Source organism: Vicugna pacos, chromosome 2, assembly GCF_048564905.1.
Source record: "Vicugna pacos chromosome 2, VicPac4, whole genome shotgun sequence".
NCBI lineage: Eukaryota > Metazoa > Chordata > Mammalia > Artiodactyla > Camelidae > Vicugna > Vicugna pacos.
Window position 1 is genome coordinate 115,399,503 of NC_132988.1, and position 17,238 is coordinate 115,416,740.

At 43.1% G+C, this 17,238-nt stretch overlaps 1 protein-coding gene across 1 annotated transcript in view; it reads left to right on the forward strand.

Moving 5' to 3' along the window:
• The window catches only part of CLNK (cytokine dependent hematopoietic cell linker), a 140,956-nt gene that overhangs the window by 92,913 nt on the left and 30,805 nt on the right, over positions 1-17,238 (forward strand). The window contains exons 9-11 of the mRNA XM_072946278.1: positions 9,338-9,363; positions 9,576-9,595; positions 11,135-11,245. Coding sequence (XP_072802379.1) covers positions 9,338-9,363; positions 9,576-9,595; positions 11,135-11,245 — 157 coding nt within the window. The remainder of the gene's footprint in view (positions 1-9,337; positions 9,364-9,575; positions 9,596-11,134; positions 11,246-17,238) is intronic.

A 17,238-nucleotide genomic window follows, 5' to 3' on the forward strand; every position in this document is an offset into this window, starting at 1 on the left:
CACACTCTCAAGCCACTCTCCACTCCCTGGGGTGTGGATGTGTGGGTAGATGTGGGAGACTGTAAGTTCCAACCCTCTAATCACATGGTTGGCTCCACTGGCGGCCAGCCCCCATTCTTAGGTGGGGTCCAAAAGTTGTTTCCTTGACGTTACAAAAGCTTGCTAGCATAGCATCATCTGGGAAATTCCAAGGGATTGAGGAGCTTGGACCAGACTCTAAAGACCAAATATATATATCTTATTATAAATCACAATATCACAACTATTTATTGTATTTATTGTATTTCTCTACATGTATTTATCTACACTTTGCCTCAGCTCACAAATATTTGGAGTAGTTAACAAAAACTTGCATGGTAGACTAGAAGAACTTTTTTTTTTTAATCATAGCAAATATCTAGATAGACTATGAGACTAAGGTAAAGATAAAATTCAGGATCCTCAGGCACACATCAGTACATTCTATTAAAATGAAGCTACTAGTTTGCCTCTGAGCTTCCCAGTAGTCTAAGCAAAAAGGGGATCATGCTTTTTTATGTGAAATTAGCTGCTCAAAACAAAACAAAAGCAGTTCCTCAGGAAGTGCCACAAGAATGTATCTTTCAGAGTTAAGTGAGTGCTGTCAATTTTGTAGGCAATGTTGGCTGATATATGGGTATCATGGCGACAAAATATGACTGTTTTTCAAAAGTCAACCCCAGTGTCAACTGAAGTCATAACTGCAGAGAGGACCTCAGTGAGAGTGAGGCTCACGGAAGTTGAGCTTGTAGGTGGTGCGCAGAACTTCTTCAATAAGAGTTATTTTCTTTACGTCTTCTTCTCCTACACTTCCGTAATTGATGGTTCTCCATTACCACCCAGAACTCTAAGGCACTGTACCGAGGAGACTGAAAGAGGGGAAGGTAATATGAATACCCCCATTTTTTTGGATCAGGCATCGTGCTGGAAAATGCTTGGATGTTTTATGTGTTTATTACAAAATTCTGTATTTTTGATGCAAACTCATTCTCAGATAATTTATTCATTCTCACAAAATGACATACAAAAAAACATATTGGATGGTTCAGTCATGGCAGAATTTTATGATGATATTTTTCATCCAGTTGAGCAGTTATAGATTTATGTTAATGTACATTTCATATTATTTTTCTTGGAATCATATTCTGACATTATCCGGAAACTGTCAGAGTTTGAGAACTTATCTTCCCTGAAGATTGTTTTTTTTTCATTCCTAAAAATGGGTAAAAGTGGAAGTATTTATAAGATGTAAGTTGTTTGGGATGAACCATTAGCATTAGCCACAGATCAGAAGAAATCATCTCTTTTCAGATAAGGATAGCTGCCATAGTCAAAAACGGTGTGGCTCAGCGTCTCACTGCTGAGAATAAAGGAGGCTAAAATGAGTTTCTCTTTGCCTTACATGTGAACCAAGCACAAACTCTAAACCAATTTCCTCTAGGGTGAAAAGTACACCATATACAAGAATGAATTTATAACGAAATACAATAAACCAGCCAAGAAAAGAAAGAGGGAATTATGCCTAGGTGGTTGAACATGTGTCTCTGGAAACACGAGCTTGCTTGAAAAGAAGCAAAAGAGAATTCCACATAATGCCATCAAAAGGCCTTTCTACTAGTTTGCTTTTAGCCGAATTTAGATGTCAAAGAAATTAGAATCAGAAATGAGCTTAGAGTTAATCTGGTTGAGTACCCTCATTTTATGCAAAGAATCCTAGCAAGAGAAGTAGCTCGCTCAAGGTCACAGAGCAAGCAGTCAGAGCCTAGACCAGAATCCAGTGTTTTGTCAACCGCAGCAATGTTTTCAAGATTTTCATACATTTGCAAGTATCTAAAGCTTTTTCTGCAAACTCCGCTTCCTGTTCCCTAATTTCCCACCCATCCAAACTGTACAATGTTTAGTGCAAAGAAACATGAATTGATGGATGATATTGCCCCCTAGTGCCAGAATACAGCAACACAAAACTTTGCAAAAATGGAATTTGGCGTCCTATAGATTATATCCTTAACAAAAATAAAACCTTTAGTCCACAGACCTAGAAATAATTAGAAGTAAATTTAAAATTACTCTCCTACCATTTTGGATTTAAATTTATTTCAATCACTGTCTCAAAATCAATAGAGGCATTGGTACAACATTCAGTTGAAAGCTAATGTTGTCAACTTTGGAAAATCTCTCATTAATGACACTACGGGACAGTATTTTGTCTCACCACCATTCAGAGAAAAGGAAAGGCATTTGGCAACTCTTTAATGTCCCTAGTACACTTTCCCATAGAGAAATATCAAGTAGCCACAAATAGAAGAATTTTAAAAAGGCAGCTGCAACACTGTAATGATAACTACCAGAGTAGAAGGTCACTTTATTCAAATAATTTTGTGCCAGGGGATGGAGTCACATAAGACCTTAGACCGTGAGGTGTCCACAGTCCAGTTGGGTCTATACTAAGTGCTGGGGTAACTCAAAAAAGTGTGCACGTATCAATTCTGCCTCAGAGGAAGAATTGTGTGTCCTAAGAAGGATTCACAGAGCAAAGGACATTGGACTGAGGTGTAAAACAGGGGAGGTTAAACATTATTTTTGATGCACAGAAGCAACTTTAATGTGGTTGCATGAATGTTGGGCTTGGGGACCAGGAGCCCTGGGTTCTAATCCCAGTGCTACCGCTTTCCAAATTGAAATCTGCAAGGAACGTAACCTCTCCAAATTTAAGTTTCCATGTCTATAAAACAGAGGAAATGCACCTACATCATAAGATACTTGTCCATTTTAAAGGTGATAACCAACCGAATCCTAGAGCACAGTTACTGACCCATGACGGACCCTGGACAAAAGGATGTTGAACTGAACTGATGATTTTCAGGATTCTTTCCTCCCTCTTTCACCCCCTGCCGTCCTGCCTACACTGGGAAGTCGCCCTGCCTCTCCGTGTAGGCTGAAGGCATCTCATGCTCCATCTAGTTCGGTGTTAAGCATACACAGTAGACCTGCTGCCCATGATTATCAAACACAAAGACCAAAGTTTAGTAAATGTTGTTTTCCCTGCAGCAAACACGTGGCACTGTGCTGAGTGCATAGTGGCTGCACAGTAAACACTCAATTATGCTAAAATTTAGCCCATTTGATTAAAATCATATTAGATAAGCATTGCCAGGAGTCTTAGAACCCCCTGGAGACAAACCTGTGACCCTCGGCCACACCTTCCCATTAGGTGGAGCATGCAAGGGGCAAGTCCAGAAGCCTGGTTGCTTCTGGCCCCATCTCTGTCGCTGCTCCTGACTTTAGGCAAATGATACTCCCTCGCTGGCCCTTAGTCTCCCACCTATAGAAATGTGGTAGGACCCAGTGGTCTCTCACATGCTGTGAATCCATGGATATGGTTCATAAACACAAAGCCACCCAGTCCACTGCCCACATCATCACCCCTGAAGTCTTGGTCCTTCACGCCACCCTGCCTGCCCACCTCTCCTGCACTCCCTGGGACACCCAGGTCAGCAGAAAAGACGGCTCCCCGGGCATGTTCTGGAAAGATGCCGCTGTCCCACATCCATCACGAAAGCCCATCCTGCTACTGTCCCAGTGCCTGTTCCTAAGAAATTGCACTTTCAGATGTTACTTGAGGAATTGTTAAAACAAGCAGGTCCTCTCCCACGCCCTTAGCTTTGCCTAACTTTATCCCTCCCCTACTCAAGCCGAAGAATACTTTCAGCAATTTACTGCTGTGATTAATTTCTGAAAGTTTCAGCAAACGTGGAGAGGTTTCCCAAACAGTCCTTGTCAAATTGGCACTAGTCCTTTGGATCATAAGTTGCTTCTTTGGACTCTTGTGCAATTAATCATCAGGACATGGAATCCTAATGGTTCACTTTCATATACCATAAAACTCTTAGACGCAATAAATACTGTGACTGAGGCCAAGTTTTATCCAATTTTGTCCAGAGTCTATTTCTCTAATTACAGAACATTATACTGATGGTCTGTTTCTGAAAGTGCTAATTGTCATGCTCATTCATAGATAAAAGATATTGCATATATTTAACACAAATTGAATAGTAGCTAATGGAAAAGCATGTATTACTTTACTTAATACTAACTATCCAAGGAACTACACTTCATTATCTGCATTTTATAAACATGGAAACAAGCCCAGAACATTTAAATAATTTTCCCAAGATTACTCAGTGATAGAGGTAGGGTTAGAAGCCACCTAGAACTTAAATGACTTCAAAGATCTCATTTGTGACCACTCTATTGTGTCACTGTCCCTTCTATCAAGAAACAAATTTGTGGACCTACATGTCTTCTTTTCCAACCATTCAAATCACCAGTGAGGATACCAGAGAGGCCAAACAACTTGTATTAAGTCACACAGCACATTAGTAGTAGCCTCCAAACCAGATCACAAGCACTGGCAAATATTTGACCTCTAAATCTCTGAAAAAAATGTATGGGAACAAAGTTGGAGAACAGATGCTACCCAGCTTCAAGACTACAATAATCAGCATGGCGCGGTACTGATGAAAGACTAACAAATAGATCCATGGAACAGAACAGAAGACCCAGAGACAGACCCCCATGTAGTCAACTAACCTTTGACAAAGAAGCAAAGGTGATAACAGTGGAGTAAAGATAGTCTTTTCAACAAACGACATTGGCACAACTGGACATCCACCTACAAGAAAAATACATGTAGATACAGACTTTCCACCCTTTGCAAAAATTAACTCAAAATGAATCATAGACCCAAATGAAAAGGCAAAACTATAAAAGTCATAGAAGATTACGTAGAAAACCTAGATAACCCTGGGTATGGTGGTGCCTTCTTAGCTAAAACAACAAAGGCATGATCAATGGAAAAATACATAATTGAGAAGCCAACTTGAGTAAAATGACAGACTTTGGCTCTGCAAATGACAATATTAAGAGAATAAGAAGACAAGCCACAGACTGAGAGAGAATATTTGTGAAAGACACATCTGGTGGAAGGCTGTTCTCCAAATATACAAAGAACTCTGAAAATTAAACAGTAAGAAAACAAGCCACCCAATGGGGAAAAAAAAGCGTCAAAGACCTCAACAGACACCTCACCAAAGAAGATGTGCAGATGGCAAATAAGCCTAAGAAAAGATGTTCCACATCATACGTTATCAGGGAAATGCAAACTGAACAGTAATGAGATACCACTACACATCTATTAGAATGGCCCAAATCAAAACACAGACGCCAAACACTGGTGAGGATGTGGAGAGACAGGAACTCTCATTCACTGCTGGTGGGGATGCAAAATAGTACGGCCACTTTGGAAGACAGTTTGTCAGTTTCTTGCAAAACTAAACATATTCTTACCATGTGATCCAGCAACCACATTCCTTGCTATTTACAAAAGGACTTGAAATTTTATGTCACAGAAAAACCTGCACACAGACATTATGGCAGCTTTATTCAGAATTGCCAAAACTTGGAAGCAACCGAGATGTCCTTCAGTGGCAGAATGGATCCATAAACTACAGTCCATACAGACAGTGGAATATTACTCAGCGCTAAAAAGAAATGCACTATCAAAACATGAAAATGCGTGGGGAAAACTTAAATGCATATTACTAAGCAAAAGAAGCCGATCTGAAAAGGCTACATTCTGTATGTTTCCAACTATATGACATCCTGGAAAAGGCAAAACTATGGAGGCAGTAAAAAGTTCAGTGATTGCCAAGGGTGTGATTTGAGGGAAGAGAGGACTATGTAGAGCACAGAGGATTTTTAGTGAAAACATTCTGTATGATGTTACAATGGTGGATTCAGGTCATTACATATTTGTCCAAACCCACAGAATGTACACCACCAAGAGTGAGCCCTTAGGTAAACTACGGACTCTGGGTGATTATGATGTGTCAGTGTAGTTTCATCCTTGGTGAAAAATGCAACATTCTGGTGAGGGATGTTGATAAAAAGGAGGAGGCTCTGCATGTGTGGGGCCAGAGAATAAATGGGAAATCTCTGTACCTTCCTTTCAATTCCGTTGTGAAGTTAAAACTGCTTTAAAAATTAGTCTTTATTTAAAAAAAGAAAGTAATTTACCCACCACAGACATATTAAAGAAAATATTGGATCTCAAAAAAGTATGCATACACAGTTATTATAAATTATACTGGTAAAAAGACGTGTAGCACACAATTTTAAAATAATAGAATATACAACAGTCTTAATCGTCAGCTTCATACAGCCAACTGATTTTCACAGTGTTTTTGCTGATTTTTTTCCGCAAACTTTTGTATCTGTAGCCTAATGATGGGGACAATGTAGATAATGACATGAACAACTTCTTAGCTGAGACAGGTGACGGTTTTTCAATACCGGTAGTACACTCCCTCAGCCTGCCTCTTCACGGTGTAGCGGCAGAGGCCACAGATCAACACCCTTATAAACTGAAAGTGCTTTGTCAACATGGTCTCCATCTTTTTTTTTTTTGCGTCTAGACAGCAGTAAAACAATAAATCAAACCCTGATTTGCAGCTTTTGCCAGTTTCCATGGTATAAATACTCCCCCTGTGGCAGAGTCCAAGCTACCAACATGATCATTGAACAAAGAGCTGGAAAGAGATACCATTTTCCAGTATTTCCGCCATAGACACCACAGAGGTAAATAACTTCAAGAGCATATTTAAATGTGATGGAGGAGTTAGGAAGCCGTGAGTTCTGAGCATGTGTTACCTTTGTTTTTGATACAAGTGTACATTTACACAACTTATTTTTTAGTAATGGCTGTGTTTAACACCTGTATTGCCAAGTCCTGAAAATGCAACAATCAGCTCCTGGAAGCTGGTACCGGCCCCTCAACTCCAACCCGGAAACACCACCACAAGCAGGTTTCACCTTCCTTCTTCTCCAGGAAGCTTTGCTTTAATGTCACAGAACCCTTTGAGGTTGACAACTTCCTCATAAACTCACCCTGAGAAGTTATGGAAGTAATAGTCAAACCAGGTCCAACAGATTCTACAGCCAGGCTTTTTCACCTGACTCCGTTTATCTCCCAAGAAGCAATGCGTTTTGCAGCGAAAGTGAAATTATCTTGTCTCCGACGGAAGGGCGACATGAGGACAGAGGCTGGGCAGGTGGTGCTAATGACACATGCGGCCACCAGATGGCGAGCACGCCCGCCTCCTCATGGTGAAAGCTGCTTCGTTGAATTTCAAGATGAGCAAGACCTCAAAGAACAGCTGCCTGGGTCTTAGGTGACGGCGAACGTTTCACAGCATTCGGGGATGTTTGTGTCGCCCATCACGGGGGTAGACTGCCATTTCCCCCCTAACGGTCCATGAGACAATAATACCAGTAACAGTGGGTGTGCCTTAAAGCCTAAAGTGCATTGACATGTTTACTACGCACAGAAATTCCCATGAAGTGTGAGTAACCATTTCTTAGTTTCCCAGATGAGAAAACTCAACCATTCCTCCATCCAATTGTTTAAGTCATCGATACTTATTGAGCACCTGCCGTGATCCTTCTGTAGTAACAGAATCAAAACTCAATCAAACTTAAGGAACTCAGCTCCAAATCTCCTCTTCCATTATTCTATTCTCCCAAATGTCTGAGTTGCTGTTACTTTATGAAACGAACTCTATTTCCTCCAAAAAAAAAAAAGCTGTTTGCATTTAATCTGGATTACGATCAAAGCTACATGACAGTAATGACGAGTCACTTCTCCTGCGCGTCTAGTTCTCTCACTTGTGGAGTTCTCACCCTGAAGTTCATGTCTACCTCTTAGTCTGTGGGGTTTCAGTTACCTCAGCAACGAACAAGGGAAGCGTACCGGCGTAGATTGCTGCTGGTAGGCATATGTGATAAGGCTGGAGCCCTCAGGATTCGTGCTGCTGCTGATAATATCATACAGAATTTTTTTTAATGAAGGGGACTACTAACTGATGGCAGGGAAATCCTTACCTTATAATGAAGGCACAGGACACGTGGACAGTGTATCAAAAAGATGCACACGGTTAAAGCAAAGTTCTCACCAGAGCCTGTGAGACCCGGTGTGATCTGGGCACCCCCAGCCCCACCACCTCTCAGACAGTGGCCCCCCCCGGTCTCATCCGGCCTCAGGGCCTTTGCACTTGCTGTTCTATCAGGGGTATTCTTGCCCAGGTATTCTCATGGTGTGCTCCCTCAATTTCTTCAGGCCTCTGTTCTCATCACCTGTCCACCAAGGGGGCTTCTAGGGTCTGCCTAAAACATAGTAGTCCCCTCCCCCATCTTTCACTCAGCCCACTTCAGTCTCCTTTGTAGCACTGGCAGCACCGGCCATCACATATTCTTGTTTCCTTATTTTCTGTCTCCTGCCTCTGGAATGTACGTTTACCTGGGAATAGCACCTTTTTTTAGTATTATATTCCCCAATGCCTACATCAATAAATATGTTAAAAATGAATCCATGCCCGACATACACTCTAGGCTCCATAATAAGCCAGTGAGAGAAAGGAAGATAAATGTCCTTTTCTAACGTCACAGTCACTGAAGCCAGTGGGATAGATGTCTCTGAAACAATCAATGGAGCGTTCCTATTGAATTCCAGGTGCTTAATCTTTTTATTGAATTTTTTTCCAGTGAATTGAATTGATCCCCAGCAGATATAGTGGTAGCTGTGAGAAAAGACCGCTTGGACACCCGACACTTAGCTTCACAGGGAAAGTCATCGGCATAAGCAATAAGGCAGTTCCCCAGGGAGCCCTGAAGGCGAAGCCAATACCCAATAAAATGAGGGGAAGTTAGTTTTTAGTTTTCTAATTTCATGCCTTAAGAAAGCAGCCTGTGGCCTGAGTTTTTCAGTCACGTCATTGAACTAGCCGAAGATCTAACACTAACTAGACCGCTGCTGTTGTTGAAATACATCCGGGGTCATAGTCTGTGTTTTCACGATGCCGGGAACATCTACGATTCCCGTCTGCCACCCGTGTTCGATTCATGCACAGAAGTCTACCCTGTTTAACAAGTGTTTTCCAAAACAGAAACAAAACAGGGAGAATGGTAATTTTGTTCAATGAAGTGGTTATTTTAGACCTAAAAGATCCCTTAAATCATCCAGAACAGCATGTGTTTTGTTATATTGTTTTTGGACAGCTGGATCTTTCCCCAAAAGAAATCTTAAGAGGAGATCACAAAACTAAAGCATTTAGCATGGTGCTGGGTATCTAATAAGATCTCAACAAATACGAATTGCCATTAGCAACAAGATGATTCAAACAGGAGTGATTTCCATTTAAACGCGTGTGGAAATAGCTTGATGACATTTTCTATAAACTCACTGCTGTTCCTTCTTATGTTTTAGGAGACAAATCCACAAAGGAAAAGAAGGTAAGAAGAAGCATTAAAATGCATTTGTACCCACTCTTTACTTTAGAAGCATAGCAACGTGGACAGTGTGACGTCTCGGATGTCACTTGAAAAATAAATCCCAGAAGGTTGGTTGGAATTTGTCATTTCTATTTGTAAACCCCAAAACCGTCAACCACGAGCTCTGCTCAAAGAACAATCAGTGTAATTTCTGATTCTCTTTCCTTTTGCAGAAGCCGGTGCCACCTCCTCGGTAAGACACTTAAAATAGAATTTTGTTTTGCTATATACTTAAATGATTACTTCAAGAATTTGAAAAAGAGAAACATAAACATCTGACAACTCCTATGAGCTGGTCAATGAATAAGATGAAACAAGCCTCATTCATCCATTTAATAGTTCGTTCATCCACAGTCATCTGTCCAGCGGACCTTCACTCATCAGTCCTTAAGGAACACCTTGCTCCCCTGTTCCTTCCTGTTTCTCTCCTTTCTCTCAGTGCAGAATCTCTCCCTCCTTTTAACACAGAAACCTGCCAGAGAGTATTGGCCCTGGGAAATGCCTTCCAGGGACTTAACCATAGAAGTATAGATTTATATAAGTACATATGTGTATAGATCGTACATATGCAAACCAGATGTTATACATGTAATAAACACATATGTAAATATATAATATGTGTGTTATATATAAATTTATATATATAAATACATTTATATGTAACACATATATGTATAAATACATATTTATATATAAGGCTTATACATGTAACAAATACATATATAAATGCATGACATATGTAAATTTATATATGTATATATAAATGCATTTATATATAATACATATATACATATAAGTATATATTTATATATAATACTTATATTTATATATAATACACATATAAATACATATAAGACATATAATACAGATATAAATCACATATAATACATGTAATAAACACATGTATAAATGTATAATGCATATATAATAATATATAAATTTATATATGTATAAACACATAAATATATTTATATGTAACACATACACATATAAATACATATTTATATATAATACATATATTTATATATGGTGTATATATACATGCAAATACTATTACACATATTACACGTATGTCAAGCAACAGACTTGATTGCTCGGCTCTGAGCGAGTCAGCCTCTCCGCTGTTCTGCTTGGACCCCGTGAGCACGCCCGTCCCAGCGCTTACCCCTGGCTGGGGTCTTCGCACCACTCCTCCCTCTGCCCCCCCAGAGGGAAGCATCTTGAGTCAAGCACCGTGTCTCTTTTCCCCTTTCTGCACCTCCGGCACCCACCACCACCCACACTTCGTGGAGGGGTGAGGGGATGGGTGAATATATGAGTGAGTGAGGCATTCATTGACTTTCCGGCATTGTCCTGTTTCTTTGGGGAGATTAAAAAGCTCGTGTCTTCCAGTCTGGGGCAAATGAAAAGCTATCATCATATTTTCACCCCAAGCCTCCTAAAGCTCCAGCAGACGGCATGTGGATACACCCGCGACACCCTGGAGAAAGTTACGTCCCACTCTAGATGACAGAACCAGCCCCGAGAGCGAGGCGCAGGGACGGGGACGAGGCTGGTCGGAGGAATGACTGCTCTGACACTCGAGGCTCCTTGTAAAGCACTGAGCCCCCAGAAGGGATGTTTCCAACCCAGAGCTGGGGGCGTGTAGATTCGGGCAGGGCAGTGTGAGTTCTGGGTCTGAGGGTCCACCAGCATGACAAGCCTCAGGTTCCCCCTGTGACTCTCCACACAGGCCACCCATCACTCTTCCAAAGAAGTACCAGCCGCTGCCCCCTGAGCCGGCGAGCAGCAGGCCACCCTTCCCGCAGAAGCACACCTTTCCCGAAGCCCAGGGAGGGCCCAGGTGAGGGCTGGCTGTCACTGGCGGTGAGATGACCAGGGGACTGGGGCGCAGGGGGAGGGCGGCAAGGACAAGCAGTCACCTCTCTGAACGGGTCCCCTAATGTGGTGGGGAGCCACCTGCACCTGGAGGGAAATCGTCCCAGGCATCTGTAGTCTGACTCCTTAACAGAAAACACACCTTCTTTGTGATGAAATAAGTTATTGGAAGAGTGGCTCCCATGCGACATGAATTAGTTATTAAAGAAAATATTAAATGCCAGGACTGAAAGGAAGGTCAGACTGTTTGAGGACCAACTCAGCCCCCCGTTTTCTATCTCCAGGATAGAGGAAGGTATAACTGCTCATGAAAACCCATTCATCAAAAATGCAGTTTTTTTTGACAAATAAATATGAAAAAACCAACCCTCTGGTATTAAGTGCTGATGACAGAGCCCCACTCCGAGCGTGTGAGGCAGTGAGCAGCCAACTTTGATCACAAAATGTGACAAATACAAATGGGTATGTATTTTTTTTCCCGAGAGAGTTTAAAGTTCGAAAATTACCTTATTTATACGTCAGAACAGAGATTGGCATTTCCCTCGTTTCTGCACAGAAGGAGTGGTGCCGTCTCATCATAGCTGGTCAGCTGCGTGGGGTCGGCCGGTGGGGCCCAAGGCATTGCTGAGTTCGTAACCATTTCTCGTGGACACAAAATTCAAAATTTTGAGCTTCGATGGAAAATCCATTCAACCCAGGTTCTGATAGAGTATGTGAAAAGTCTAAAATGCCTCTTCCCCACTGAATTTTCTGGTGAATGCCTCTTCCCTTTTCATCCTTTATAGCCTGTCACAAACATGCATCTTCCCTGCAGAATCCCCTCCTGCCCTCCCTTCCTCCTCTGTCCTCTTCTCGACTGGCCGTGGCCAGAGAAGGGCCGAGAGTTCTCAAGTCTCAGTCCAAATTGCCCGGCCTGAAAGGCAAGGGCTCCTTCTCCTAACTGGCAGAGGTGGGCAGTGGTCTCAACTGACGGCGACCTTGCCCCCAAGGAAGGTAGCAGTGTCTGGGGACATTTCTGTGGTGACCACATCAGTGGTGGGGATGCTACTGGCGTCTAGTGGGCGGAGGCAGGAATGCTGCTGAACATCCCACGGTGCCCAGGACGGCCGCACAGTGAGGAGCTACTGGCCAAGAGGTCAGTGGTGCAGAGGTCGGGAGACTCTGCCTTGGCGCAAGTGACTCACTTCTCGAAGCCCGAGGTTTTTCTCGGAGGCAAAGTGAGGATGATAATAACGCTTACCACGTCCCCCATGGGCTAATGTGAGGACTAGATAAGATGATGTCTGTCGCGTGCCTGTCGGTGCCTTCCCAGCACATACTTCTAACCAACATCGGTTGCATTTCCTACCTTGAGCCATTTTCTCTTGGTGCCTCTGCTATGTTTGCACCCAAGTCTGTCCCTTCCACCCCAAAAGGAGGGACTGGCTCACTTCCGCACACTGCTTTCTCAGCACAGTGCCGGACCCACAGTGGATGTTTGATAAATGCTCATTCCCATCTGCAGTTTCTCAAGGGTCCTCCCCAGAGTAGGAGTCACTGGACTTGCTCTGTTCTGATCTCTCTTTTCAAAGCGAGACTGAGAAGCAAAAAAACGCAATGGAATGTCATCAGAACGGGAAGTGGGACACCGCACCGTCCCTAAAACTCCTGGTCAAATAGTCCGGTATGTCAAGAGCTGGTCAGAACTCAGAGAAGGAGACAGGAAATCGGATGAATAACCGTCCAAAAGCGGTGTTTAGGGCAGAGAAGAGAGGATTTGTATTTTCCTTCTGTTTCTTTCCCCGGGAAAGAACAGGACCCTGGGACCCAGCAGAACGGGGTTTGGATCCCAGCTGTGTCACTTCTGGCTGTTGAGTCCTGCTTTCCTTGTTGGTAGAAAGCAAGCGACATCCGCTGAGACAGAAGTGCGGCGAGGAGCTCCGCGGTGTTTCTAAAGCGCGGGGGTGATAGCTGTCACTGGGAGGAAGAAAGACAAACACTGATGCGTCATCTCCCGTCTGTGCCCCACAGAATCAGCACCCATGTCCCTATTTTTTCTTGAAATAGAAGCTCCATATTCTAGTGCAATGTTTCTCATCTGGGCTTTACATTAAAATAATTAGATAAACTTTTTTAAAGTACTGTTCCCCAGCATGTGCTTGATTTCCCCTGGAGGTGAGACCCAGGCAACACTGTTTTTTGAAGCTCCTGGATGAGTCTGATGTACCTCCAGGATAAAAGCGCCCAGAGGGAGCCAGGTTCTAGGGGTGTTTCTGCCACTCGAGTTTCGAAGGTGCTTGAGCCTTACCCATCTGTGCCAAGCTCCTAATGTCAAGAATAAGGCTCCCCTGGTCTCCAGATGCCCCCTCGGCTGCTGTCTCCATGACACCAGCCTACTGTCAGCTGTGTCAGTGGTGCTGGAATCATTCGACGTGTGCGTCCTGTGTCTCTGGGGTAGTTAGACTTGACAGCTGTGTGCTCACCCTTAGATGTCATGAGAGCCCCTGGTTCTGTTCACCACACGCACCTCCAGAGGTCGGTCACCTTCCTTCCCACTGAGTCTGCCCAGCAGCCCCGTAGCGTAGGATTTCTAAGGCTTTGGAAGGGCCAAGTGCCCAGGCCAGTGGGTGCACATAGTAGGTGCTTGGTAAGAATCACTTCCCTACCCACTGGGCACAAGAGGTCACGAAGACTCAGAGAAGTTAGATGACTTGGTCCAAATTATAGGGTTCGTGTATGATGATTGAGGGAGCAAAAATATGCAGAGCCCAGTCACTGGGGATGCCACCAGGAAGGAGAGAGTTTTGCTGTAGGAAGAGAGCTTTCGAATCCATTTTCAGTTGGCCCCATCTAGGTAGTCAGATGGCCATGACTAATGACCGCAGGTGACCAACCATGTGAGGCTGTCGCAAGTTTCACTTCCTCTGAAAACAGAAGGAACACCAAGAGCCAAGCTTTCTGGGGGGAAAATAGCGCCCGCTGCCCTCCTGACAGCTGCTCCCTCAGCACCTCCCAGGGATGAATCGCCCTCCCCAGGGAGGCTGTGATTTATGTCTGGCAATCCACCTGACCGCTGCCGCCCTCACCACCGCTGTGCTCAGCCTGGGTGGCAGTGGTGGTCCCCACCATTGTGTTTCAGCCCCCATCGGTCTCTGACAGCTCTGCCCTTCTCCATTTGAAAGCTAAGTCTTGGCTTCCCGAAACAGTTGCCGAACTGAAGCACTTCAGTTAAGGGAAATGTCATGCAGATCGTTCACTGACAGCTGAAAACTCAGAACACTGAGGTCTGGGGAATGTTGGTTGGACCTTCTCAACCACTAATGACCATTACTATGACTTTTACAGCATCCATGGACTTAGTCAGTTTTGCTTAACTTGTTTTGTGTTTTTTTTAACTTGAATAAATGCATGTAAGAAGGAAATGTCATTACTGTAACTGCATCCAAGTTTCAGACCAAAGCTTTCAACCTGGGGAATGTTTTCTCCGTGAAAGGGAAAGAGAAGTCGATGTTGGAGCGATGTTTAGGATATACTAAGCGCCACGTGGAAACTTCCTTGACATCATGAGACAAAGTAATAATAGTAATTTCCAACTACGCATCCATTCCAATTTTAATACCATGGTACCTGCACCAAATAAATATCCCCCTGAGCTACCATGAGCGTTACGGACGCCTGCTGAGTTCCAGCTCTGCTCAGCCCACTTTGGAGACTTTTGGGTGCGTGAACTCATTAAATCTCACAACAGCCCTGTGCAGAAAGCAACGCTGTTGTCCCCAGTTTTCTGATGAGGACACGGAAGTGCAGAGCGGTCACTGAGCCACGAAATTTCCTTTAAGTTTCAGCCAACTCAGTGGCCCAAGGTGCGGTGTTCAGACAAAATATACTTTAAATAAAGGACATGATGTTTTTCAAACAAAACACCCATTTGCCAAACTGTGGTTTTCCCTTTTCAAACAGCAGTGCTGCCACGGCATCAGTTCAAACCATCTTGGTGGCAACTATGTGTATTCTGATGATTTGGGAAGTGGAAAAAAGTCTTTATACGTCTCGAGAAACCATAAAAAGAGAGAAAGTAGGGATTACCAAGAAGATGCACAGATTCACATTTTTGAACGGAAACTATTGATTTTAAAGTGTGAACTTTATTATCAGTGTAGGTTTGCAAGACATCACCTTTGGGGGATGCTGGGTGAAGGGCACATGAAATCTCTCTGTATTATTTCCTACCACTGCATGAGACCTACAATTATCCAAGAATAAAAAGTTTAAGTTAAGAGAGAGCGTGACTGTTAAAAGTGTTCTGCTGATGTAAGGTGGCATTTTATTCCAGGGAGCTTTTGCATATATTATTTCATGGGAACCTTAATCATCCCGCTTCGTACCTGTCTGCATTTACCCATTTTACAGGTGGGAAAATGGAGCTTCAGAGAGGAAATTTCACTTGTTGAGTGTGATGGAGCTCATACAAGACAGAAAGAAGATTCAAATCCAATTTATGTAAAGCTTAACCAAAAACTAAGGGAGACTCAGAAAGGGCTGTTTTCATAGTAAAAAGTGTTAACCTCAGACACACACTGAGCACCTGTCATGCACAGGAAGGATGTAGGAAAACTTATTCTATGGAGTCAATGACCATGTTTTATGTATTGACATCTCCAGCGGCAGGTGATGGGAAAATTTCTGAGTGGGAAGAGGTTCCCCGGGAGGCCACGTGGTGCTACCGGGAGGAGTTCCCGCCCTGCTCTGCAATTTGGTCACTTTGTGCAGGTCTCTCTGTCTTCACAAGTCTCATTGAAGACACCTCCTGAGGCCTGAGGCCTTCATCTTCCACGTGAGGTCTTGTGGGGGTCTCGTCACCATGGGCATCTCAGTGCCCAAGGACGGTGGTTGTGTTCAGACAGGACTTCTGACAATTTACTTGGGTTCTCACTTAAAAATCCAAGTTTTTAAAGTTACCAATTCCAAAGCCTAGCTTTCCCGAAGCCTCAAATTTCCATCTATAAAGTGTATTGTTCAGTACATAAATGGAGTGACTTTATCTAAACAGGAAGACAATCACTCTGTCACATTAGAAAGGCTAAGACCATGAGATATTTAGGAACTCAGTTAAAGCTCCTTAAATATTTGAAATACCTTTATTCAGTTAATGTAATTGACTTGTAGGCCCTTCTAATGCTGACAGGTAGGTTTAACCCTAACAAGAAAAACTTCAACATCTAATTTTTATAAAGCTAATAAAGTCAATGTATATATATAGAAAAGTTCAAGTTCTCTTAGACAGTTCAAACTGTTTACAAATGGAGTTGAACATAGCTTGATTCTTACAACTTAATCACAAGTCTAAAATCAATTACACATTTAAAAAATAAATAAATAAAATTAAATCAACTACACATTTTAAATTGAAGCCACATGGCCAATCTGTATTCCTAAGATGCCAGAGTTTCTTAAATATTGAAAACACTGAAATTAGCCTCAATTTAACCCCCAAAGAGTGAATACTATGGGTATCTGATCTACTTTATTACTTCTAACCATTAAAAGGGGAAGGCAGGGTGCAGATGTACCATCTCAGATGGCTGAAGAAATCAGTTTGAAAATGTGGGACCCTGGTACACTTGCTTCTTGCTTGGAGATCTGCGGCCAGGAATAGAGCATCTGAGCACTGTATGCCTCTGGGATCATCTTACCTGATACAGACAAACCTTCCTAACTCTAGATCAGCAGCCTTCAACTGGGATTGGTGTTGCAGCCATAAGAACGCCAGTCGTTTCCCCGACAGACCTAGGTAGAGAGATGTGCACGTTGCCCCCACTCCCTCATAGCCTCCTCATCTGGCTTTGCCCACATCTGCCAGTAGCGCCCGTTGGGCACCCAACATTATCCCTTTTACCTCTAGCAATCCTCATAACAACCCTCTAAGACTGAATACCTCTGTGGCCACTTTGTAGATGAGACCAGTGAGGTTTAGGGAGG